Source organism: Artemia franciscana, chromosome 11, assembly GCF_032884065.1.
Source record: "Artemia franciscana chromosome 11, ASM3288406v1, whole genome shotgun sequence".
NCBI classification, from domain to species: domain Eukaryota; kingdom Metazoa; phylum Arthropoda; class Branchiopoda; order Anostraca; family Artemiidae; genus Artemia; species Artemia franciscana.
In genome coordinates, this window is record NC_088873.1 from 42,713,094 (window position 1) to 42,739,928 (window position 26,835).

General features: G+C 33.5%; 1 protein-coding gene across 2 annotated transcripts; it reads left to right on the top strand.

Annotated features, from left to right (window-relative positions):
• The first annotated feature begins 509 nt into the window (after window positions 1-509).
• Window positions 510-24,841, top strand: LOC136033253 (leptin receptor gene-related protein-like). Of its 2 annotated transcripts, XM_065713994.1 has the most exons (5): window positions 510-656; window positions 6,559-6,634; window positions 11,307-11,493; window positions 17,676-17,785; window positions 24,175-24,841. In XM_065713994.1, coding segments are annotated over exons 1-5 (390 nt in total). In that variant the 5' UTR covers window positions 510-640; the 3' UTR covers window positions 24,176-24,841. The 2 variants fall into 2 exon arrangements, with proteins under 2 accessions (XP_065570066.1, XP_065570064.1); XM_065713992.1 differs by lacking the exon at window positions 24,175-24,841 and having other exon boundaries at window positions 17,676-18,329.
• Window positions 24,842-26,835: the final 1,994 nt, after the last annotated feature.

Genomic DNA, 26,835 nt, shown 5'->3' on the forward strand with positions numbered 1-26,835 from the left:
TTTTTTTATGAAGTGTGGTCTTTCACCCTTCCAGGACACTGACATAGTGGTGGACACCAGACCACGATTGGTCACTCCTTAGAAATTGAGGCAAAAGGTCTACATTCATCCCTCAACAAGCTGTGATCTTTAGTTCAGGGTCGTCTGACGTGGATGTCACCCATAGCCGCCCTATAAAGCACTAGCCATTGGAGGAGTCCAAGTGTGTTTTAATAAAGTATCAAGGAACTCAGATGGGATATCTTTAATGCGAAATTCACTTTTGGTAAAAAAACTTCAACATTCTCAAATCTTGCATGTGAGCAATTGGACCAAAGAAGAGCAAGTTTCTATTCAAATCGGCACAAAAATGTTGGTTTTCGTCTTCCTTCTTATGACCTGAGATCCCAGGGGGTAGAGTGTAGTACCTGGAATACTTAAAATTTCAGTTTAAGGAATTTCAATGTTTTTCTTTTTGTTTTAAAAAAGTAATACAGTCGGATTAAGGCTTCACCTTCTTCCATCAAAATAAAAGTTTGATTTCGTACGAAAAGCAATTCAAAACAAGTTCGAAAAAGACATGATTTTGTAAGAAGTAGAAGAAATTTTTCTAAACAGAAAAGACGTTTGATTAGCCTACTAAGGAAGTTTTCTGCTACTAATGGCTGGGGTTAAAGGTAATGTATCTCCTAATATTTAGCTGTAAGGCTATGTTAATAAGGCTGCGACTAGTAAATTTTAGGGCAACAGACTCAGGAATAGCCTCTTTTGAACTAAACACTAGTATATTGACAAATAGGCTAGTCCATTGCTAGGCCTGTTCAATTCCTATTTTAAACATTATTCCAGATTTAAGAAAAGAAGTAAAACAGATTAAGGTTATTTTTTTCAATATTTTGAATAAGCCTGTTAGGTCTTTGTAAAAGAATAAAAATAGCCCAGCACTTGATAACCTATAGGCCACCTTCTTACACTCTTCCCAAGTTTAGTAATCATTATCTCTGCAGATGTATCTCAATCCTCTTCCATAATAGGGCTGCATATAGACCTTGTATATATCCAAATTCCTGTAGGCCTAGGTTACATTAGAATAATACTAATAGAATCCTCATTCAGAAGTTCTTTCAAACATAAATTGGCTGCTGCAATAACGATTGGTTCAATCTATGTTGGGTATTAGCCTAGAGAATTTGCCAAATTATATATTTCATATCTATTCTCTCAATGTGGCTCAGTTGTTTCAACCTGTTTACCTATAGCCTAAATTGGATTAACTATGACAAAATAAAAACTGGAAAACTGGAATGCATTGAAAATGGATAATTTGGGTTAGCCTATGATTATTCTGCATTTAATGAAGTAGGCTAAAAATTATTTTCTTTACACATTCCTTCTTTCCAGTTAGTTCTCTATGCAAATACCCTATGTTCAGTGGTGGATTTATTTTGATACCAGTAGGCTATTTCAATTTTGCTGCCCTACTTAACCTTACAAATCAAATCCATTTTACAATCTTACTAAAAACAATTTTTTATTAATGAAATAGTAACTTTAAGGTTTGTGAAATATCTTTGCAGAGTTTATAATAGATAAATATAAGTAATAAATAACAATGCCTTCTGCTTGTTATTAACATGATTGTCAATTACAAAATCTTTATGAAGGTTTAGTCTTAGTAATTGTTTTTGCCAGTCAATACTCATTCATTTAGTATATTATATGAGTATGTTAATTGTTATAGAAAAAAAATCAGTATAAACAATATAATTCAATATTCAATATCAATTTATTCTTTTATCTAATATAATCTGTGTACAAATCAAATTATGCTTACAATGCTCTTTTATGTGTCTTTTTGTTTGCAAAATCTTCAATTGTATCTCCAAATGACAGTTTATTCATTATTTCTGACTATATATAAGAGTGCTAGGGCATTTAGCTTTTTTTGACATAAGGTTGATTGTAGGTAATTTTTCTGTGTTTTAAATAGGAAAAAACTTCTTTTGCCAGAACAATTTGTCACTGGTGTACAAAGAGCCATGCAAACTAGGAATAGGGCCTCTTTCTTAAGGATTGATCATGGTAATTAATTCTTTTTTGTTAGAAACAAAAAATTTTCATTAAAGCTGTTGTAAGACTCCTGCTGTTTTTCTATTTCTGATACAAGTCTATCAATGAGGATGAGAAGTGTTTTCACTCTAAAATTATTGCTTGTAGTTATTCTTATTTCTTCATCAGGTGTTTCATCATATTGTTTTTTTTTCTTTTTGACTGTCTTTTACCCACATCTTTTGAATACTCTTTTGACATATTTAAATCCATTGCTTTTTGTTCAAAATGCTCAAAAGTATCTTGCTGAGATACAAAAAACTTGCAAATAGGTTTATAAATATTAGCAACCATGATCAAGTCAATTGTAGAAGCTGAATTTATTTATGCACTTTGTTAGTCCTCCCCAAAAGTACATTCCATATTATAACCATAACCACTGTCTCAAGTTTTTCTAGGCTCAAAAGTATTCCAGTTGTTCAATTTGCATTACAGGCTTTTTGCAAAAATAATTTTGATTGAATCTAAAGTCTTAATGGATTTGAAAGAAGAATCTCTTAAACTCTTACAAGGATCTTCTCTAGCTAACCAACAAGTCAAATTTATTCTTTTTAGTGTTTTCCCTTTCATAACTTCAGATATTAGTTTTTGCCAGTGTTGTGTCAAATTAAAAAAAATATATATTTCTTGAGCAAGGAACAAAAAAAGTAAAAGGTGCTTGTCTTTGAATTTTAGCCTGTAAGCCATTGTATATACCAGCCATATTTGCAGCATTATCATATGACTGTCCATGACAATCTTCAATATTTGTATCCAGTGTGTTAAGTTCTGAAATAATGCAGTAAAACATCTCTTTGGCTTTATGCCCTACTGAGAGCAAAAACTTTACAAATCCCTCACATAGTTCATCACAGTTCATAGTTCATCAGTCATCTTTAATACAGTTAAAGAAAATAGAGATATCTGTTCATTTTGAAGGGAATGATGAATTATTTATTGAAGGGGTGTTAGAAGAAGAGAGAGAGAGAGAGAGAGAGAGAGAGAGAGAGAGAGAGAGAGATCAGTATATTTAAAAACTATTGTAGCATAGCTAAATTGAGTATTTTTTCACAAAAAATCATACATTTAAACAAAAATCACACACTACAACTCATCATTAAAAATTGATGTGAAGAAAGGCACAAATGAGTTGGCGTAATGATTAGTTTGTACTCTAGGGGGTAGAAGTTTATTTTTTAACCAAGTTTGGCTATTGGGAGGGGCTGGTTCAGGTAGTAGTGATTGGTGGCTCTTATTGGCTAGGATGGATTTTCCAAATTGCTGAATAAGGTGTTCAAGCTGGACTTTAAGTGGCAATAAATTTAATTTAGTGAGGGCTTGATCATAGGGTATGTCATGGTTTTGGAGTATAATCCTTGTGGCTCTTTTCTGGATACACTCTATATTGCTTAATAGGTATGCTGTGCAGATAGCAGATGGACCCCACACCTGGCATGCATACTCAAAGTGTTCAAAGTGAATTCTTTCAACAGACTAATGAGACTAAGTACTAAGGGGGATGGGAGGGAGATTATGCAGGAGGAGTTCTTGTAAATCTCTAGTTAAAGGTTTTGGACCATAATTTTCTCAAAGGTGCTGTTTTATACTCCAAGGCTTTTCCACTTAAGAAGTGGTAACAAAAGTGCCATTTTTAGTGCTATATGGCACTTATGGTTCATAGAACTGATAAAAAGTTTGTATATATGAGTAATAGCTTTCAAATGACCCATAAACATCTGTCTTAGAAGCTCTGGTAGCCCACTAGCCCCAGCCTTTCCACTTGATACATGGCACCAATTGCGTCATTTTAGAGCCATTTGGCACTTGCAGCTGGTGTAATTTATAGGAAAAATGTAGATATGAGCTATTAAACATCTGTCTACAATGGTTTGGTAGCCCGCTAGCCCCCCCCTCCTCCCTGGAGAAATGGCACATAAAGTGCCATTTCTAGTACCATATGGCACTTGCAGATGGTGGAGTTTATAAAAAGCACTTAGATATGAGAAATAGTTTTAAATGAGCCATTAAGTATCTCTCTATGATGTTCTGGTAAACCACTAGCCCTGAAAAAAAAAAAAAAAACAAGAGACAGATCAGTGCTACCTGTGCGAAATTGATTTTCCTTGTTGTTCAAGGTGGGGGGCACTGTAATTTCCCTGTACAAGGTTTTTGACTATGCTGATTCAAATGGTACACTTGTAATTTTGATCTGATGCCATTTTCGATGGATTTCAGGCTTTTTTCGAAATCACCATAAATTTCTTACTACAACAATATTTTACTTTTAAAGCGAACCGAAATAATAGTGACCATTTTTTAATCAGTGTCAGACGGCATTTTTTTTTTACCAGGCATTCTTTTTTCTAAATGCGTTTTTTAACTTTTGGTTACTATGGGTTGTTGTTTGCTCCTTATTAGGTTATTGCTCTGTGATGCTCAGTTTATCCTGCAATTCATATACAGTCCATACAAAATGAATGATTATTATAGATACTTGGAATTTTGAACAACTGAATATCAAACAGTTTGTGGTAATGACCTGTAGTAAGGAGCAACCCAGCTCAATAGTAACCAACTCTAAAAAATTGAATTTTGATATCAATAGCTACATCAAAAGAATCGCATTTTAATGCTGATTTTAAATATATAAGTTTCATCAAGTTTAGTCTTACCCATCAAAAGTTACAAACTTGAGAAAATTTGCCTTATTTAAGAAAATAGGGGGAAACACCCCCTAAATGTCGTAGGATCTTAACGAAAATGACACCATCAGATTCAGCGTATCAGAGAACCCTACTGTAGAAGTTTCAAGCTCCTATCTACAAAAATTTGGAATTTTGTATTTTTTGCCAGAAGACAAATCATGGGTGCGTGTTTATTTGTTTGTTTGTTTGTTGTTTTTTTTCCCAGGGGTCATCGTGTCGACCAAGTGGTCCATGAATGTCGCAAGAGGGCTCATTCTAACGGAAATGAAAAGTTCTAGTTCCCTTTTTAAGTGACCAAAAAAATTGGAGGGCATCTAGGCCCCCTCCCATGCTCATTTTTTCCCAAAGTCAATGGATCAAAATTTTGAGATAGCCATTTTGTTCAGCATAGTCGAAAACCATAATAACTATGTCTTTGGGAATGACTTACTCCCCACAATCCCTGGGGGAGGGGCTGCAAGCTACAAACTTTGACCAGTGTTTACATATAGTAATGGTTATTGGGAAGTGTACAGACGTTTTCAGGGGGATTTCATTTTGTTTGGGGGTGGGGCTGAGGAGAGGGGGCTATGTTGGAGGATCTTTATTTCGAGGAATCTATCATTAAGGAAGAAAAATTCAATGAAAAGGGTGCAGGATTTTCTAGCATTACTATAAGAAACAATGAAAATAAACAAGAAAACGTTTTTTCAAATGAAAGGAAGGAGTAGCATTGACACTTAAAACGAACAGAGATTATTATGCATATGAGGGGTTCTAAAAATACTTTAGCATAAAGGCTGAGGTATTTAGGAGGAGATAAATACCTCGCTCTTTATGCTAAAGTATTTTTAGTAATTTCAACTATTTATTCTATGGCCTTTCTGATTCAGGGGTCATTCTTAAAGAATTGGGACAAAACTTACGATTTAGTGTAAAGAGCGAGGTATTAACGAGGGTACAAACCCCCTCGTATACATAATAAAAATATAAGGTTATGAAAGTATGTTATGTAAGTTAATTCTTAAGTTACGTATATTTTTTACTAATAAAAACGTTCGTTAAAAATTAAAAGTTCTAGTTGCCTTTTTAAGTAACCGAAAAATTGGAGGGCAACTAGGCCTCCTTCTCCACCCCTTATTTCTCAAAATCGTATGATCAAAACTAAGAGAAAGCCATTTAGCCAAAAAAAGAATTAATATACAAATTTCATTTTAATAATTTATGTGTGTAGAGCCAAAACCAAACATGCATTAATTCAAAAACGTTCAGAAACTAAATAAAAAAAACTAATTTTTTTAGCTGAAAGTAAGGAGCGACATTAAAACTTAAAACGAACAGAAATTACTCCGTATATGAAATTGGTTGTCCCCTCCGCAATCCTTCGCTCTTTACACTAAAGTTTGACTCTTTGCCACAATTCTACTTTAAAAAAAATTAAAAGCTTTAGCGTAAAGAGCGAGAGATTGCAGAGGGGACAACCCATTTCATATACGAGTAATTTCTGTTCGTTTTAAGTTTTAATGTCGCTCCTTACTTTCAGCTAAAAAAATTAGTTTTTTTTTTTATTTAATCAAACAATAAGCTGTATGATGTACATAGTCTGTTGCCATTGTCTAAATCTACAAGGAAAGGAATGTTGACATTGTTAAGTTCTGTGTTACAGGTGAATGATAATAGGTTTTCAAAAATCCTGTAACTGACTATCTCAGATGGCAGATGGAAAAAGGATCCATTCATAATGTTTCTTATATTTGTATTCATTTTTCTGTTTAGCCATATAATCAATGAATTGCGTTCATTTTAGCTTTGGTAGCATTGGCCTTTAGTGGCTCAATTGGAATGATGTTCCTTGTGTTGGCTTGTGCACTTCCTCAATATGGGTAAGTTACAGAATTTTTTTGGCTCATTTTTTGATAGTGTTGAAAACAGTATCAACACAATCTCTTTATATATATATATATATATATATATATATATATATATATATATATATATATATATATATATATATATATATATATGTATATATATATATATATATATATATATATATATATATATATGTATATATATATATGTATATGTATATATATATATATATATGTATATATATATATATATATATGTATATATATATATATATATATATATATATATATATATATATATATATATATATATATATATATATATATATATATATATATATATATATATATATATATATGTATATATATATATGTATATAAATATATATGTATATATATATATATATATATATATATATATATATATATATATATATATATATATATATATATATATATATATATATATATATATATATATATATATATATATATATATATATATATATATATATATCTTTTTACATAACTTTTTACATCTTTTTTACATAATGGTAGGTCGCACCAATAAAGAAATGGACATCAATGAAGCATACATCCTATAAAAGAAAATTACCTTACAATTTTCCAAGATTAAGCATCACAAATACCTAGTTCAATCTGTTTAAGTATGCTGTTCGAATTTAATGTAGGAGGTATTTTAAGTTCAAGTTAGTTTATTAACAATGAAAGTGCAAAAAAAACATGAGAATAGAAATTTTCCCCTGGTGGGTTCTTGGGTATGAAAAACAGGGAAAGGAGTATAAAAAAATTAAACCAAAAAAGAACCTGCTTCTATTTATAGCCACTAATCAACTCAAATCAGGTAATATGTGACACTGCAGACGCAGGAAAATAATAACAATTAAAGAAAGAAAAGGTGATGCTACCTTCATACAACAAACTCGGAAATATAAATACATAACAAAACCCTTTTACAACCAACTCAAAATACGAATGGAACTAAATTTAAAACTCAATCTTTATACATATAAAAAGGAAAAAGAAAGGAACCACAGTAGCTAAATTACCAGGCTGTATGAAAGAATAATTTTATAATAGACAAAATTATCAATTACATATAGATTGAACTTATCTTTTTAATATTCAACCACCAGATGTTTGAAGGGGCTAGAAGAATGGCAGCACAGTGTCTAAGCTTTAAGGGTACTCTATGCTCATGAAAATGCCACCAGAGGGATAGAATTAGACAGACGCAAGGCGTGGCAGGGATCCTTGTATCGTCAGATCATCGTAATAAATATGACGAGCTGTCAGATGCAAAAGTAGGAAACTGGAAGACAATTGAAAGACTCTCATACAGCCTTGCAAAATTAAAAGATGCACTTACATCAACGTAAACTGATCTGAGATCAGTTCTCAAACTGATCTGATCTGATATCAGTTCTCAAACTGATCTGATCTGAGATCAGTTCGTAAACTGATCTGATCGGTGGTTTGACAGCAGATGGATTTGTAAACTTCACAACTAGTCTGGCCTTCGGGGCCTACAAGGAGAGGATGTACTCCGTTTTTTCTATGGGAAAGTAGACAACCATATACATTTGACTTATGACCTATTATGATCTATACGACATATGACCATACACAATAAAGAATATATGACTAGATCAAGTTGAAAAAGAAAAGCCTTAGAATAGGTCCGAGAGATGTGCTTAACCTGAGCTGAGCTTATGCACAAAACCTGCATTCCTGGCAATTATAATTTTCATTGCGTTAACGCGGAATTAATTAGATAAATTCTCGTCAAGATAAATTCCAAGGAACTGGAAGTAGCCACTTTTGGATCTAAAGAGGGTACCAAATTACATGTTTTTCATAAGGATACCCGAACAAGCTGTAGAGACGCTAGAAAAAAAAGACGAAAACTCGGTTTGAGAAACATTCAAGAGCCATAATGTTCTCATCAAACCATAAAAGAGCTCTCTCAGATAAAGCAAGAAAATTTGCCTCCAGCACTTGGCAAAATAATACTGTAGATAAACTACTGCCATTGGGGAATCCAACTAGTCTCTCATGCAGAATTTGTCTGGAGTTCGACTCAAGACTCATTTAGTGTTCTTGCCTACAAAAATCATTCTACTTGGAATATACGAATGGAACCAAGAATGAATAGTTGCTTGCGCTCCGATTTGACCTAGTTTTCCAAGAAGAATGTCGCGTATTAAGGAATCGAGTATGTTCTTTATATCCAAACTAAAGAGCTGGATTAACACAGAATATTAGGCCGAATAAATGAAACAAAGAAGCAATGCATATCACTGACCCTTGTTGGCTTATGGACGATATTAGTGATTATAATACTACAATCAGAGTCACATAAATACCGGAATAATCTGACTTTCTCTGTCGTAAAAACTGACAGTTTTATGGATGTTTTCAATTTTGAACTCAAAGATGGAAAAGATGCAGTTCTGGCTCATCAAAGGTTTGTTAAAGTCATTTTGAATGAAGCGCCTATGGTGATGAATCATAGAAAAGTTCAATGACAATCAGAGTGATATAAACGCCGGGAGAATCCGACTTTCTGTCGTAAAAACTGACAGTTTTATGGATGTTTTCAATTTTGAACTCAAAGATGGAAAAGATGCAGTTCTGGCTCATCAAAGGTTTGTTAAAGTCATTTTGAATGAAGCGCCTATGGTGATGAAACATAAAAAAGTTCAATGACAATCAGAGTGAAAAGTTTGTGCAATGACAAACAGAGTGCAACGAACAAAGTTTATTCTGTATGCTAAAGGTGCTGCCTGCTCCTTAACCCCCTCCCGCTCATTGCCGTAGAAACTTCGAAGGATGCTCATTCAATCGGAAATTGTTTGTTCTAGTACCTTTTTTAAAACTCAGAAGGGATTGTAGATCAAACAACCCCCCTCCTAGAACCCTTTTTTCGGATTCGATCCTTTTGTTACCCCTTTAGACATATTTCGAGGTATTGTTTTTTTATTCAGAATTGTTGAAAAAATCATTTAATATTTACCCATGGATGATATTTTCCCAAGGATAATATTTACCCAAATGTATACTCATACGGCTATGGGAAGCGATGATGCACCAAATGATCAAGAAATTTGTTTCTTGATTCGTGGAATCTGTTTCGCGGAATCTGTTCGAAAGCTTATGGGACGTAAAGGTGCACCAAATGCATCCACTGTTCGTAGGTTGATCAAGAAATTTGTTTCTTGATTCGTTGAATCTGTTTCGCGGAATCTGTTCGAAAGCTTATGGGCCGCAATGATGCACCAAATGCATCCACTGTTCGTTGGTTGATCAAGAATTTTGTTTCTTGGTTCGCGGAATCTGTTCGAAAGCTTATGGGACGTAAAGGTGCACCAAATGCATCCACTGTTCGTAGGTTGGTCAAGAAATTTGTTTCTTGATTCGTTGAATCTGTTTCGCGGAATCTGTTCGAAAGCTTATGGGCCGCGATGATGCACCAAATGCATCCACTGTTCGTAGGTTGATCAAGAATTTTGTTTCTTGGTTCGCGGAATCTGTTCGAAAGCTTATGGGACGTAAAGATGCACCAAATGCATCCACTGTTCGTAGGTTGGTCAAGAAATTTGTTTCTTGATTCGTTGAATCTGTTCGAAAGCTTATGGGCCGCAATGATGCACCAAATGCATCCACTGTTCGTTGGTTGATCAAGAAATTTGTTTCTTGATTCGTGGAATCTGTTCGAAAGCTTATGGGACCCAATGATGCACCAAATGCATCCACTGTTCGTAGACTGATCAAAAAATTTGAAAAGAGTGGTGAATACAACCCATCAAAAGGCCAGGATGCCACCACAAGTGACTGTAGCGAGGCGAATTTTGCTGCTGTGCTAATTTGAGTCCGAGAAAATCATGTCGCCGTCGTCCTCAAGAAATGAACATATGTCCGACAACAATGCACGATCGTCATTTACATCCATGCAAAGCATTGTTAACACAGGAACTTAAACTAGCGGATGATGAAGAACGGCGACAATTGATGCAACGGAAAAATAATATAATTTATTATTGTAATTTTTTGCAATCTATTTTAACATAATTTTATTGCAATTTATGCAATAAAAAAAGAACGAGAGACACGTGGTTTCACAAAATGCATCATTTTCTCAGATGAAGCCCCCTTTCATTTTAATGGCTTTGTCAATACACATAATTGCAGAATATGGCAATCTGAGAATCCAAGAGTAATTCGCAAAAAAGATGGTTTCTGCAAAACTTTCACCATTTTTGCCATGAGTTTTGACAATCAACATTCGCTGTTCCTTACTATATTTTTCCATGACTATTCACCACGAACACTAACCTAGAAAACAAACGCACAGTATTAAAATATTAGCTCAAAGATTCGTGATAACAGAACATGCAAAAACAGTGTTGTCAATAATAAAAATAACAGGCATTTTAAATCTGGCGTTGCTTTTTGAACACCTTGTATAATGGCAGATGTGTAACATGATTTTATTTGACGCAGAATAGGAATGTTAAACGCCTTGGAGTAGTAGTCAGCTAGACTTTTTTCCTGATTGAAAAAGAACACGGTATCTGCCCAGGGAATGCAGTTGTTTTTAATAGTTGCGTCACCATTTTTCCCGTTAGTCTGAACTTGCCATTTAAATTAAATTTTATTTCAGGGCGTGGTGGCCATTTTTCCTGCTGGCTTTTTATGTTCTTGCTCCAATTCCATTGTCAGTTTCTAAACGATATTCTGATGGTATGTCCTCAACCAATTCTTGTCAAGAATTGGCTTTGTTTATAACAACTGGGATTGTTGTATCAGCCTTTGCATTGCCCATCGTTCTAGCCCGTGTTGGTGGAATTGTAAGTTTTTTTTTCTTCATTACATTAGAAATCAAAATTTAGCTGCATTATTGTGCTAAATTTGCAAGACCTTTTCTTTTTGGACACTTGCTAAAATCCCATATGTTTAGAATTTTCTCGAAGACTAAATTTTTGAAACTTTGAGGGTATGTTGAGCTAAATAAAGCCTATGCCCCTCCATGTTGTCAAACGGGTATATCTGTATTACATTAGGAACTGATTAAGGTATTAGTTGAGAGGAAGTTGAACTAATTCAAAAGTACATTCAGGTTGTCAAAAGGGCCTATATGCAATATCCCAGGAACAACTAAAGGTATTAAGTTGAAATCTCCAGAGAATTTCCAGAGGATGTTGAATAAAATCAAAAGAAACTGTGTGTTTGTCTGCAATATACAGGAACAGAAATAGGTTATTGATTTGGAAAATTCAAATTTCGAGTGCTTTTTTTAAGAGTAAAAATTAACTAGAGAGGAACCAGGTGAACGAACCCCCTCCTGTGTCGTTTTTTCCTACCCGACCCACATAACCCAAAGTTATCCGATCAAAGTTGTGAGATAACCATTTTCTTTAAAATAGTCGAGAAATTCAAAAAATGTATATTTAGGGATGACTAGGCCCTTGCAACCTCTGGGACTGTAAATTGTACAAGTCGTTCATTATTTGGAAATTATTTTATAATTGAAGGGGGGGGGGCATGTTTTATCCTGGGTGTTCGATTAACTCAGAAGTTTCGAGGATTATTGTCTGGGGCATGAAAATCATATATGTTATTGGGAGTGGGGTCGTAAAATAAACTAAAAAACTTCGTCACTGATTATTTGCATTTCGAGTGAGCTCTTAAATACGTTCGCTAGGCTAAGATTATCAGATTCCCAAAGTGTACTCTGAAAAGGATGCAAATACCTAATCAAAAGATGCTATGTGCATCTTTTTTTCAAATTACTAATAATATTTTAGAAATGAGGTAAGGATCGAACTAAACCTTTTATAGAGCATTGGAGATTAATTGGCTTTATAATTTACGTTGGAAGGCCTGGGGGATAGAGTAATCGTGAGACGCTATGTGTGTTCAGGTCTTTGAAATAGCATGTCCGTAATATATTTTGGTTGATGGTTTTGAGTTGATTTGGTTGACGGAGTTGATATTTTCAAGGACGGTAGAAGAAAGGAAAAGGGAGGGTTGGGCAAAACAAATTTAGTCAGTTTTGGGTGAAGGTTCTCCAATCTTGGTCTCCAACCCATGCATAAATGACGTTATTTGCCAATGAACTTCTTTTTGAAGTGTAATTCATGCACGGTTAGGTGCACGTTGTACCTTGGTACATCAAAAGTACCAGGTTGTCTAAATCATCTGTATGGAAAATCCTGTGAATGTTTCAGGATGTTAAATTGACACTTTTATGGTGTAGGGGGTGGGGGGGGGGGGTTAAGTGGACCCTTAATTCTAGCTTGGGGAAAAGTGTATATCTAAATCAATTGACACTGTATGGATTCAGGTTATGAAAATACTATATAAGTAACACTAAAAATAAGTAAAATAGTAATACTAAATAATAATAAAATAGTAAATAGTAATACTAAAAAAATAAGTTATATATAAGTAAATACTATATAAAATACTATATTTACAATATCTCAGCAACGGAGAATAGTGGTTTAAGGAACCTAAATGAAATTTTGAGGGAATGTTGAACGGGCGGAATCAATTCGATTTTAAATTTTGGCTTAAGGGGATCAAGGGTTACTTACCAAGAACAATACATTTTTAAAGAAAAATGAATATATATTGATTCTTGTTGGGAAATATTCTTTACGCTGATCTGGTTAAAATTCTAGGCCATGACGACAACTCTATTAAGGTTTCAGAATCAATGGAATCTAAATCATAATAAATATTTTTAATAATAATAGTAATTGAAGATAATTAAAGGGTAATTAATTAGGTAATTAAATGTAATTAAAAGTAATTAAAGGTGATTAAAGGATAATTGAAGGTAATTAAAAATATTGTAATAATAATAGTAATAATGATAATAATGTAATAAATAATAATAATCATAATAAATGGAATCTAAATCCGGGAAATTATCTGGTTGTATTGGTTCTTGATGTCTTATTTCTATTTTTAAACAACAAAGGAGAACCCTTTTTAATAAGTGAGCTCAAATACAATTATCTAGACAAACAAGCTGTTGAAAAAGCATAGAAATACAAAATGATTTTATAATAAAATAAAAGATGAGTGTTCGTCTATATTCAAGGTTGTAACAGGATGGCTTCAGCCCTATAGGAGGCCAAAAACCATGTAGATTTCAAATTTGTTTATTTGGACTATACCCACCACCCAGCCTAAATTCTACAGTAAAACTTTTTGTCAAAATTGCCTGCAATTTTCTATTCCATTGTCTCTTCTGGTTGCTGGTCATCAACAAACATTAAACCATTTTAGTGCTTTAATGTTTTTTCTATTCAGATTCAACTAGTAATTACACGCCCAATTTCTATTGTCAAAATTGGCTGCAAAATTTGTCCAAAAAATAAATGCAACCCTAAATGACAATTCTTAAGCAAAAAAAAAACTTCACAAATGTTCTTTTTATTAACCAATTAAAACAAAAATAATGTTCATGAAACAGAGTAAAAATTAAATTAAAAAAAGTCAAAAAAGAAATTTTTTCAAAGAAAAGTAAAGAGCTATATTAAACCAAAGACGAATAGAAATAAAGTCAAATAATAATTCAAACTTAAAACAAACAAAAAATTACTATCAATGACGTGAGACCCAAAAACCAACTGAAATTATGACCAAGAGTTAAGTTATGGTTAACGCCCTATAAGGCTTCTAAAGGCCAGAGCGTCATTTGCGCATTATTGAAAACAAAATATACCTTAAACATGTAAAGTTTATAGCGCTTGCTGGGACTTCCTGGAATGAATATTTCCGAGGAAATAGAGTATAAAGTTGTTTCAAACAGTTCGTGGTAACGAACTGTAGTAATGAGCGACCCGACTCAATAGTAACCAAAACTCTAAAATATTGAATTTTGATATCAATAGCTTCATCAAAAGAATCGCATTTTAACGCTGATTTTAAATATATAAGTTTCATCAAGTTTTAGTCTTACCCATCAAAAGTTACGAGCGTGAGAAAATTTGCCTTATTTAGGAAAATAGGGGGAAACACCCCCTAAAACTCGTAGGATCTTAACGAAAATCACACCGTCAGATTCAGCGTATCAGAGAACCCTACTGTAGAGGTTTCAAGCTCCTATCTACAAAAATGTGGAATTTTGTATTTTTTGCCAGAAGACAAATCACGGTTGCGTGTTTATTTGTTTTTTTTTTTTCCCAGGGGTCATCGTATCGACCAAGTGGTCCTAGAATGTCGCAAGAAGGCTCATTCTAACGGAAATGAAAAGTTCTAGTGCCCTTTTTAAGTGATCAAAAAAATTGGAGGGCATCTAGGCCCCCTCCCACGCTCATTTTTTCCCAAAGTCAACGGATCAAAGTTTGAGATAGCCATTTTGTTCAGCATAGTCGAAAACCACAATAACTATGTCTTTGGGGATGACTTACTCCCCCACAATCCCTGGGGGAGGGGCTGCAAGTTACAAACTTTGACCAGTGTTTACATATAGTAATGGTTATTGGGAAGTGTAAAGACGTTTTCAGGGGGATTTTATTTTGTTTCGGGGTGGGGCTGAGGAGAGGGGGTTATGTTGGAGGATCTTTCCTTGGAGGAATCTGTCATGGGGGAAGAAAAATTCAATGACAAGGGTGCAGGATTCTCTAGCATTACTATAAGAAAACAATGAAAAATCAACATGAAAACGTTTTTTCAAATGAAAGAAAGAAGTAGCATTGAAACTTAAAACGAACAGAGATTATTACGCATATGAGGGGTTCTAAAAATACTTTAGCATAAAGAGCGAGGAATTTAGGAGGAGATAAATACCTTGCTCTTTATGCTAAAGTATTTTTAGTAATTTCAACTATTTATTCTACGGCCTTTCTGATTCAGGGGTCATTCTTAAAGAATTGGGACAAAACTTACGATCTAGTGTAAAGAGCGAGGTATTAATGAGGGTACAAACCCCCTCGTATACATAATTAAAATATAAGGTTATGAAAGTTTGTTACGTAAGTTAATTCTTAAGTTACGTATATTTTTTACTAATAAAAACGTTCGTTAAAAATTAAAAGTTCTAGTTGCCTTTTTAAGTAACCGAAAAATTGGAGGGCAACTAGCCTCCTTCTCCACCCCTTATTTCTCAAAATCGTCTGATCAAAACAAAGAGAAAGCCATTTAGTCAAAAATCGAATTAATATAAAAATTTCATTTTAATAGGTTATGTGCGGAGAGCCAAAACCAAACATACATTGATTCAAAAACGTTCAGAAATTAAATAAAAAAAAAAAAAACTAATTTTTTTTAGCTGAAAGTAAGGAGCGACATTAAAACTTAAAACGAACTGAAATTACTCCGTATATGAAATGAGTTGTCCCCTCCGCAATCCCTCGCTCTTTACGCTAAAGTTTGACTTTTTGCCACAATTCTACTTTTTAAAACAATTAAAAGCTTTAGCGTAAAGAGCTAGGGATTGCGGAGGGGACAACTCATTTCATATACGGAGTAATTTCTGTTCGTTTTAAGTTTTAATGTCGCTCCTTACTTTCAGCTAAAAAAATTAGTTTTTTTTTTATTTAAGTATATGAAGAAGGATTGATCTGTTTTCATTAAAGAAAAACCCAAGTGCGGTATTTAAGCGATGCGAAGACACAAAATGTTTATTGTAATAATCAAACGCTACTCAACACTTAAAATTGCCTTACCAATGTAAATCTGGTTTCCATTCTGTCCCATAATTGCCTCAAGTTTTCCCTCTGTACCCACTATGTTTTCCTTTTTCCTTTCTGTTCACTTGTTGTCTTTTGCTTCATAGGGAGATTAGGAATTGGAAACATCTTGATCCGATTATAAATAGAAATATTAATTATGTATCTTCGTTTAAGAGATTATTAAAAGAAATGCTTTTTGTAAGTGTGAATTTTTTTTGAGGTGGGGGATAGTGGTAAAGGAACAAATCTATAAATAAGGTAATTGTTTCCTCTTGGAGTATGAATAAACTATTAACTTATATAAAATTGGTTGTTATTAAGGTCTGTGAAGCCGAATAGGTATTTTGTTCTAAACTGGCTGTTAGTGTTTTTATTCTTTGTATTTTTTCCGCCCCCTTGAACTAGTTTTTTACTTCTTGGGGTTGGTGTTAAATTGCACAAAATTTGTTGTTTGTTTGTGATAATGGATCCCCCCTCTCTCTCTCTCTCTCTTACTCTCTCTTCTTCTATCGTAATGTGATATTATTTTAGAAACGAAGAAGATGCCTATCTACTCTTATAGCTATTATAAAAATAATAAAAGACAAAATGAAATGACGCAAAACAAAGTAGAAAAAGAAATAAAGACTGTTAAAAAAAAGTAGAAAAATAAATGACGACTATCCATTCTTATAGTTATAATAAAATATTAAAAAATGAAATATGGTCTTGAAAAAAACATTATATATTTCTTTTTGAAACACAATAGTTGTATTAAGCTATAGTTGCAGATATTTGTAAACATTGTAGGGGTGTTGGAAGAGAAAAGAAAAATAATAATAAAAATAAAAGAAACGTATAAAGTGTTGGGGGAAAGGTGAAGCCCAAAATGCATTTTTTAGACCATTATTTTCCAACCGGGGGTTGGGGGTTTAAAATTGTCTCACCTCCCAGCACTTTATACATGCGGGAATGTATAGGGATGTCTTTGTGTGTCCCAATACTATTTCAGTTCAAGGAGAACAAATGCTCTTCGCAAAATTAAATTGTCAATGCTGATTTAATTTATCAATGAAGATTGATTATTTATTTTGGAGGGGATAATGCGAAGGAGATTGATCTCTTTTTTTTTTTTTTTTTTTTTGGTTTTTTGTTTTTGTTAGTTATTTATTATGCTATTTTTTTGGTATGTTTTGAAAATAGTTAAATTTAACTACTGCACGCCAACAGAAGCGTATGTTTTTCCATCAGTGCAGTAGATGTAAAATGTAAAGAGTTATAATTGTGTTTATTAATAAAGTAAATATCAGTAAAATATCAGATTTAATTTATTGTTTTTGACATTAATTCCATTTTTTTTGCAGATTGAATGGGGAGCATGCATATTATCATTGGTTGGAAACAGTGTTATGTTTTTAACAATTTTTGGATTTTTCTTTGCTTTTGGTCGTGATAGCATCGATTATTCAATGTGGTAATTTTGTTTTTAATTTACTAACTCCTTGAGAATCTTAAGGACCTAATTGTAATTTCAAAGAAAAATTAGAACACCTGTCTTAAAAGCCATTTTCCTTTCGACTTTAGGGAGCGAACGTGAATGCCTTCTGTCAAGTGGCACAGTCGTATCCTCTACACTTTCCCAAGGGGCTTTAATTTAGGATTTATTGACAAAGTGACTAGTAATTAATTTAACAAAGAACACAACAATTATTTTCAAAGAAAATGGCCCTTTGGCTCAAAATGGAATTGGCTCTTTAGTAAATCAGCATTTCTTCTTTTTCTTCTAGAGAAGTTATTACCTAAAAAGGTTTAGAAATGTTTCTCCGTGGAATTTTTTATTAGAACTTCATATAGCACTTGCTTTCTGAAAAGAAAATGCCTTTTTTGGTTCCTGGTGTTTCAAAGTTGCAACGTGTCATATAAAGTTTTATTTGAATTACAGTAAGTGAAAATGAAGTTAATTTATGCGGATTTCTTTTATTTTTATTTCCTTTATTAAATATATAGAACAAATATTATGCATTGTGTAAGATGAGGTAGCTGGAATAGGTCTTTTTTGGTGGCACTTTATCTGCAGAGTGTATGAGTGTACCTGCACAGTGCAAAGTTCAAAATATAGTTTAACTCATCATCAAGGCTGTATCCAGGGGAGGGAGTGTTAGGGGGTTTTAACCTCCCCCCGAATTTTTTTCTTCTGACTCGTGAAAACGTAACAAAAATGCATATTAACAAATTTCTTATTCATTTTTTGAGTTTTTGTACCCCCCCCCTCTCCCGAACAAAAATCCTGGATATGGCTTTGCCAAACATTACTAAATCATCTTTCTTACGATTTTCACCTTTCTTGAGCGGCTAAAATTCATTTCCAGATACTTATTGTATGTGTATTCTACCATGAACCCCTAGAAGCCAGTTCAGTTAGTGCCTAAAAAGAAAAAAAGTTTATTTTGAAACTTGTGGCGGTCATGTTTTACCATTCCTTATTGTTAAAAAAAAAAGAAAAAAATCGGAAGTTTTTAGGAGAGTTAACCTGCGAGGGGCTCCTATAAGTTTAAAATTTCACAAAAAATTAATTTTATGACAGAAAAAAAAAAGATCAAAAATGGAGTTTTTAAGGCCAAATGACAATACTGAAAAAAACACAAAGTGAATATTTCGAGAGGACAACCGACTTTTTTGTTCAGCGCGAACAAAATAGTATTTTCAAGGAGAATTCTGAAGAAAAAACAACAGAATAAACGCGGAAAGTCAATGTGAAAAATAAAAATAAAAAACTGATGAAGACACCAAAAAATTAAAAGATAAATAAAATTCAATAAAAGCTAAAAATTATAAGAATTAAAGCCAAATACCTAACAACCATAAATCCGATCATTCGCTAATATCTGTGATTTGCACAAAATACAAAAATTAGAACTGCCATCTTCAGATACTAGCGAACAACTTTACTTATCGCGGATATAATCGAAACTTTTCAAGTCGCGGAAACTCGCCTTTGATAACACTTAAAACAGGGGAATTTCTTGTGAAATCTTCATTATTTGTATTTTTTTTAAATAAATGGCTAAAATTTCACGATTTGTATTTATTTGAAATCAATCACAAAAGGGAAACCCTTTTGACTGTTTGAAAAAAAAAAAGTTTCTTCAATAGAACTTGAAAATTTAAGGCCCTATAGACAATCTGTCTTCCAATCACAAGGTATTCAAACTTCTCCTTTTTTACTTTAAGCCAAAATGACTGAAAAAAAACCAGGGTAGCTTAAATTTTTGCACAATTTTTTAGATACCCAAAAGTACTGCATAAAACTAATCCTCCGAAATGGGGTAATATTTCATGAAATAATGTATATGCTATTAAACTGTTATATTTATAAAATAATACTGATAATGTAGACATATGTTCATAATAGTGGCTCTCCAGAAAGAGGTAATGCTAGAACAAAAGAGACATTTTTAGATTGCTAATTCTATTTTCAGTTCTATGGTTTTATTCGCGTTTTTGACAATGCATCCACAGCCCCGTCCCCCTCTAGTAGTCTCGTATAACACTAGGCTGTATAAGGAACTAACATAAAATGATAAAATTCTTGCTTTATGATATGCAGCATATTTAAATGAATCCGACTATCATGTTTCCTTGTGTTAGTCTATTATTCACATTTTTAACTCATTTAAAATAATAGTATTTTTTTTTTATCCAGCATTTACCAAAGTCACTCAGACTAAACTGGATATATCAAGTCTACACATATCGGCTCTACAATGAATCAATCAATGGAAAGTACAACAAACAAATATGTTATTAGGACTATATATGTATCCATCAGTGGGGGGATGCATTGTCAGGGTTTTCGCTATTATGTTGAAAAGGAACATAAAACAATGAATCCAATGGTACATTTTTTATTCTATGTTTTTATATAGCCTAGGGCATGTAGAGTGGGGTAAGGGGGATCAATTGTCGAAACACGAACAGAAACATCAAAATGTGCATATAATTAGCAATCCAAAATTGTCTCTCTTTTTGTTCTAGTATGTCTCTTTCTGAAGAGCCGCTATTTTAAACGTCAAAGCAATATAATACATTTGTTTCTAATACATCATTCAACTTGTATTCGTTTAATGAAATAGCTCTCATAGTACTCAAATATGAACGCTACATTATGCTACTTTTACAATCACAAAATGGTCACTTGTTAGCTACACTTACGAAATATGGCACAACTTTCAATTCACTTGTTAAATGCACTTAGGAAATTTGGTAAAAAGGAGTTTGTGAATCTGTTCGTACGGCACTTGACTGGTTCTAGTTTGTTGTAATGCGTAGTATGTCTGCTGATTGATGCGGATGATGGAAATATGGATCGGTGCTTCCCGTTTGTTTATAGTGATTTCCAAAATTTCATTATTAGCTAATGTCTTCGATCGAATAAGGTGGGCAAATTCTAGAGCTCAAGGGCACTTTCGTAGCTGCTGAAACTGGGTCCGAGTATTGCCTTAGTAGTGCGTTTTTGATCATCTTCTAGTTCAGATGCCATGTAAGCTGTGTTCTGAGTTTGGGGACCCCAAAACGGAACAGCAATACTCGAGGATAGGCCTGATGTAGGGTGTATACGCCAGCAGGAGCTGACGATCAGAGAAGTCTAACCTGCGCGTACTTGTTAAACTCTGGAATTAAAAGTGTAATTTTCTTATCTATATAAGGCTGTTTAGGCATCTTCGGGAAGGATAACAAAAAGATCATGAGAGATACAGGAGACAAGTCATGCTTGGAGTGAATTATACATGCCTACATTGAAATTTAGGGTATGTTCCAGTTCGAAATTTTAATTTAATATGTATTTATTTCAATTTGATATAAATTAACTCCAAACCTGGAAAGATTTACTAACTAATGCCGTAATGCATATTATATTGATTGTTGACGTATGGGTAGTTTTGATGATTAGTTCATAAAACATGAGTGGTAATGCCATAATACTCATTAATTCTCATAAATTTGGTCATTTACTTCCAGTTTTACCAATTTGATGACGAATGTGTGTAATTTAATACAGAAAAGATGCCACTTAATTGTATTCACAAAAAAATTTAACAGGAAGTTAATAAAATTAAAATTACTTTAATTTCAATTAAAATTAATTAAAAATTAATTTTAAAAAATAATTTTAAAATGATATTGACTTTTTGCAGCAGCTGGAACGTAGTCCGAATAAGTCAGTTTAATTTCAGGATTTTGATTGGTATTTCTAGATGGCCTTGATTGTTTCTACTTGATTTTTTTTTTTTTTTAGAAAAAAAATTAAGTTTCCTGCCACTAGTTTCCCTTACTCTTTAGTTCAAATCAATTCGAGCACTTACCCTCACACTCAAGAAATTAGTCGAGTGAATGCGTATTAGGACTTTTGATAGGCAATGTTAGATGGCACTAACTGTTTGTAAATGCGTGTTTTCTGTCAAAAACGACTAAAGATTTTGCTATTTCAGGCAAATAAAAAATTCACACAGGCATAAGTTGGCCAAAAGATGAAAGAATGCAATTAATATTCTTAATTATTTTTTTATAGTTAACTGCCAATTAGTATTGGTAACAATATTACTCACACGGAAACGATTGTTTCCACAAGCTAACAAAAAAGTTGTTGTGTATCTAACCCTTTTTATGGAAGTGAGCTGGAAAAGAGAGAAAGCTTCCTCTAATGGGCCTTGGTCCCCTGGTGAGATTTGTAGAGATGTTGGTTCATAAGATATGTAGAAGACTAGTCATGATTGCTACTAAGGACCACCTCTAACGAAGGCCGTATCCAAAATTTTTCTTCGAGACGGGGGGGGGGTAATAAAAACCTCAGAAACGCGTCAGATTTTTATTAATATGCATTTATTTATATTCTTGTGAGCCAGACAAAAATGTTGGGCTGTTCAAACCAGGTACCCTCCCCCTCCTGGATAGGGTGTTGCCTCTAACTCAAAGACTAGCTAAACTTACTTATGCCGTGCTAACAAAAAATATAATAACGGTTGTGCTTACAACTGCGTTTTCTGTTATTTTTTCTTATTTTTAAATCTCGTTTTTGTTCCATTTTAGAATTACGAAAGTATTGTATACGTACCGTCGTCTAGTGCGTGACGATGTATAGCCTAAAACAAAAATAAATTCCTACTCCTTGTGTATTCTGTAGAATAAAAATGTGCTTAAATACATGGATTGTGTTTTAAAATATAAATCTTTGGTGTCGCAAAATACAGCGTCGTGTATACTAGATAGAAAGGTAAGTGTAATCAAAGTCAAAGGCCAGAGTCGTTCAAAGAGGGGGGAGGCAGCCGCCCCGGGTGCTATGGCTGGGGGGCTGCCCACTTTGATCAAGTTTTCATAATGATTCGTTTTTTGCTTATATTTAAGTCGGGGGGGGGGGGGCTGTAAATAATATTTTTGCGGGTACCACTAACACTTGGAACGGATCTGCCAAAGGGCCATAGCAAAAATACAGAATCTGAAAATAAAATGATCTGCGCTCAAAAATCAAGCTTAAAAGCACGGAATGGAACCTTTCATTGAACTAAGGTGTTATTGACATGTGTTCCTTTTTTTTCATTACCTGGGAGCTTATAGGTTTCACCACATTTGGAAGTTTTACATTTGTATCCTCTGACAAATTTACTTTTTAATTTTTTAGCTCCTGATATGTGCCTAGAAAATGGTACGGATTATCATTTTTATCACTAGAGCCATATCCAGAGAAAATTACCGGGTTTGATTCCCCTACCCCTAAAAATACTAGTCAACTCGTAAATTGGTCTTCCAAATCCAAACCCTTAACTCCCAGCAACAAAGTTCTTTTGCTGCGTCCTCCCTCCAAATACAATATCCGGATATAACCCTGAGCATCACCAGACCCCAGACAAGTATAACCTCCGAGTGTATGTGCCATTTTTTCGAACATAAGCGATGTTATGTTCACTGACAACATGGTCTGTGGTACGAAAACTTTTAATATATTATAGTAGTCATTGCTATTCTGTGAAATTTCAAGCCGAGAATATTATCGATGATCCAATGTAAGGCAGTAGTTGTTTCAGGCATTTTATCTCTTCCCGTGGTCATGTTTTAAAGGCTGTTTTCTCAGCATTTAAATTCAATAATTTCCCCAGTAAATCTAGATTAAATCATTGGTAAAATTGTGAAATCCCGTAAAAATAGGAAAAGTCACGTTCCATATGCCCAAATCTTACAAACTATAAACCCGGAACATATCGTCGATGCTCTTTTTGAATGATTTTGATCGCAAGAGAGGGATTTGCTTATATATCTGCAATTTTCCCAGCTCAATTTATGGCTGAAAAATGCGCCTCCTTTTTTGTTTGTTTTCTGTTTATTTGATTATTCTGGGTGCAGTAGGGCAAATATATTCTCTGAGGCCAACCTGACTTTTATACATAATAATGATAAATGGTAATAAGCTTACCAAAGCTGTGGATGTCAGGTGATTGATTTTTTCAAACGATAATTTCAGCAGGACCCGCGCCTGTCATGATCAGGTTCAAATTCTAATCTCTTGCAAGAGAGATGGGCAAGAGATTTGAATTTGAACCTGATGATGACAGGCACAGGTCTTGTCGAAATCATCGTTTGGAAAAATCAGTCACTTGACATCCATAGCTTAGGTAAGCTTATTACCATTTATCATAGTGGAGCAAAACTAAACAAAAGAGCTAGATAAAGGGAATTTCGTGGATATTTTTTTCATTTTCAGGCGTTTTAAAGTCGTTGCGTCCTAATCATTTTCCATTAAATATGCTTTAAAGGTCGTAATCGAAGCTGGAAATCCCAGTAATTTCTAACGTTTTATGATTTTCATTTTAGAATACACCTTTGAATACATGTTCTCCATTTAAGCTATCCGAAGCTCTCCGCTTGATTTTTGGATCTCAAAGGTCTGGTAAAATATATAATTTGGTGTTGGGCTTATTAACTAACCAGAATGTCATAAAGTTGCACGATTTTTTTTTTTTTGTTATATTGTTAACTCTTGGTTCACACTGCTGAATTATCACGCAAAAGCTGCCGGTTTTACGTGATTTGTCAAATTTTGTCCGTTTCTGCTACAGCTTCATGCGTTATAACGGCTCAACGGTTGCGTCGAAACATTTGTGCTGAGCCGTCAAAAAACGGGTCCGTCATTTTCAATTCTTTTAAAACCAGAGAATGGAAATAACTAATCATATTTGTCAGAAGTTGTATTAACATAAAGGATATGAGGGACAGTTAAAGAATCATTTAATTCATTATGTTAAAAATTGCGTTAAACATGAACCGTTGCGGCTCATTATGCATGAGCCGTGCAGTCGTTTGAGCCAAGGGTTAATTTCAAGAATGTGAAATAAAATGTGTGTCATTTTTGGCGACTTCAAATAACAACAGAGCGTAAATTTGCGTGTGCAATGGAAATACGTAGCAGCGGAGTGCTTATTATTATTTTTTTTGTTCATTGTTTACAAAAGTATGAATAAATAGTCTTTTTTAAATACAATAGCCTTAATCTAACTGTTTACTCACAGCTACGCTACCTCTGAATTAGGGTAAAAAAAGTTCATATTTAAGTTCGGAGGCCTGGAATTGCAAAAAAAAAAAAAAAAAAAAAAAAAACTCGAATTCATATTCGAGTTAACATACCAATGTATTAATAGCTATGCAAAATAGGAATAGTAATCAAGCATCGTTAAAATCGACACCAGGCCCCAAATAGTCCATTTGGCCTAAATTAGCCAATGTAAATAGGTGATGACCTAACTCATAGGTAGTAACTCAATAGTCATAGGTAGTAAATAATTAGGCATTTTTATGTTTTCTTTTTCTGCTGAAATTGTATTTAGCGTGTAACGAGAATTTCATATTTTTTTTCATTTAATTAATTGTGTCAATGTATTAATTAATCAATTTAATCATTATTTAATACTTAAATAATTAATTAAATTAATTCTTAATTAAATAAATTACTTTATTAAATTAATTATTTAATAAACGAATTGAAGCTCAAACCAGGTATCACAGTATGGAAAATGGTTTTAAGTCTGTTTTAAGCTTCAATGAAAGCTTAAAACCTAACTCAACACAGTTTTCGACAATACCTGCAGTACTGGCATCACCATCCTCGCAGATGAGCATCCATAGCCAATTATCAGCTCAACAAATTTTCGATAAAATATTGGTGAAATTGAATCTCGGAAGAAAGTAAGCGTCTTGACATCTGAAATAATATCAGCTTCTTAATTTTACCCCCCCCCCCCTCTAAAAAACAGAAATTGTAATTGATATTACGAGGTAGACACATAATTGTAGATGCAACCAGTCAATACAACTAGGCTATAAACAACAAATAGTGCATATAATCGATCGAACATCTGAAGGAATATAAACTTTTCTTGTTTTATCCCCTCTCCTCTAGAAAAACTTTGATATTTAAAATAATTTTAAGAATAGAACTAGACATATAGCGATTAGTGATAGAACAAGGCTGTTAACTCCTGAATAGTTGCAGAGAATACGAGTATGGCTATATTCTTGGTGGCTGATCTATAGTTGTGAAGCTGAAAAATAAGTTTAACGTGACCATTTATGACTTTTAAGTAAAGTAAAGAATTATTAAAGACCATTAATGTGACCATATGCATCAATTTCGAACTTACACATATCCACCATCTGCGGGTAGCTAGCTACCAATTCGGTGAAAAATTTACTATTTATCACTTTCTTCTTGTAAAATATGGAGGCAAGCCAAACAGGTACTTCCTGACCTGTGAATCCCTTTTTCTGAAGTGATCTAATACAACTTCCACCCCAGAGCTATTTGGCCGAGTTTAAAAAGCCTAAAACAGCCTGTTTTTTATTAGCCAAAACAGCTTGCGGTATTGTTAGCTCTTTTGTTGTTTAATTATTTCTTCTTTTTTATTTAGTTTTATTTTGTATTTTTTTAAAATAATTAAGATCTTTATTACATAGCTGATCAATACAAAAAAAGCACGAGGCCCAGTGTTCTAAGCTTATGGGGCTACTCCTAGAGTACTCTACACTACACATATGCGTCAGGTTACCTTCCGTCTACGAATATACCAACACAATATTATAATTCTGCTTGAAAAAAAACTCCTACTCATATAGGCAATGACGTCTCAAGGGGCAGCGGAAATCAGTCCAGTTTAACTCATTTTTCAACAAAGAAGGCAACTCATTCCACTGCACCGGAAGAGTATGGCGACTAGAAAATGCCGCCCTTGTCGACAACCTAAGTGTTCTCCTATACTGGCTTATCTGTATAGCCTAGCTGAAGGGCCATGAAATGGAGATCAGTACCGCCGGCTTGGACCTGAAGGGTCTAGTCCCGTCTTACTTACTTACTTATACTGGCTTACCTGTCTAGTTCCATTACTGTGAAGATCCACAGCAGTAGAAAACATATTCCGAAAGCAAACCGGAACAATATGATTAATAATATCAAACAAACAAAATCTTATAAAACTTACTTAA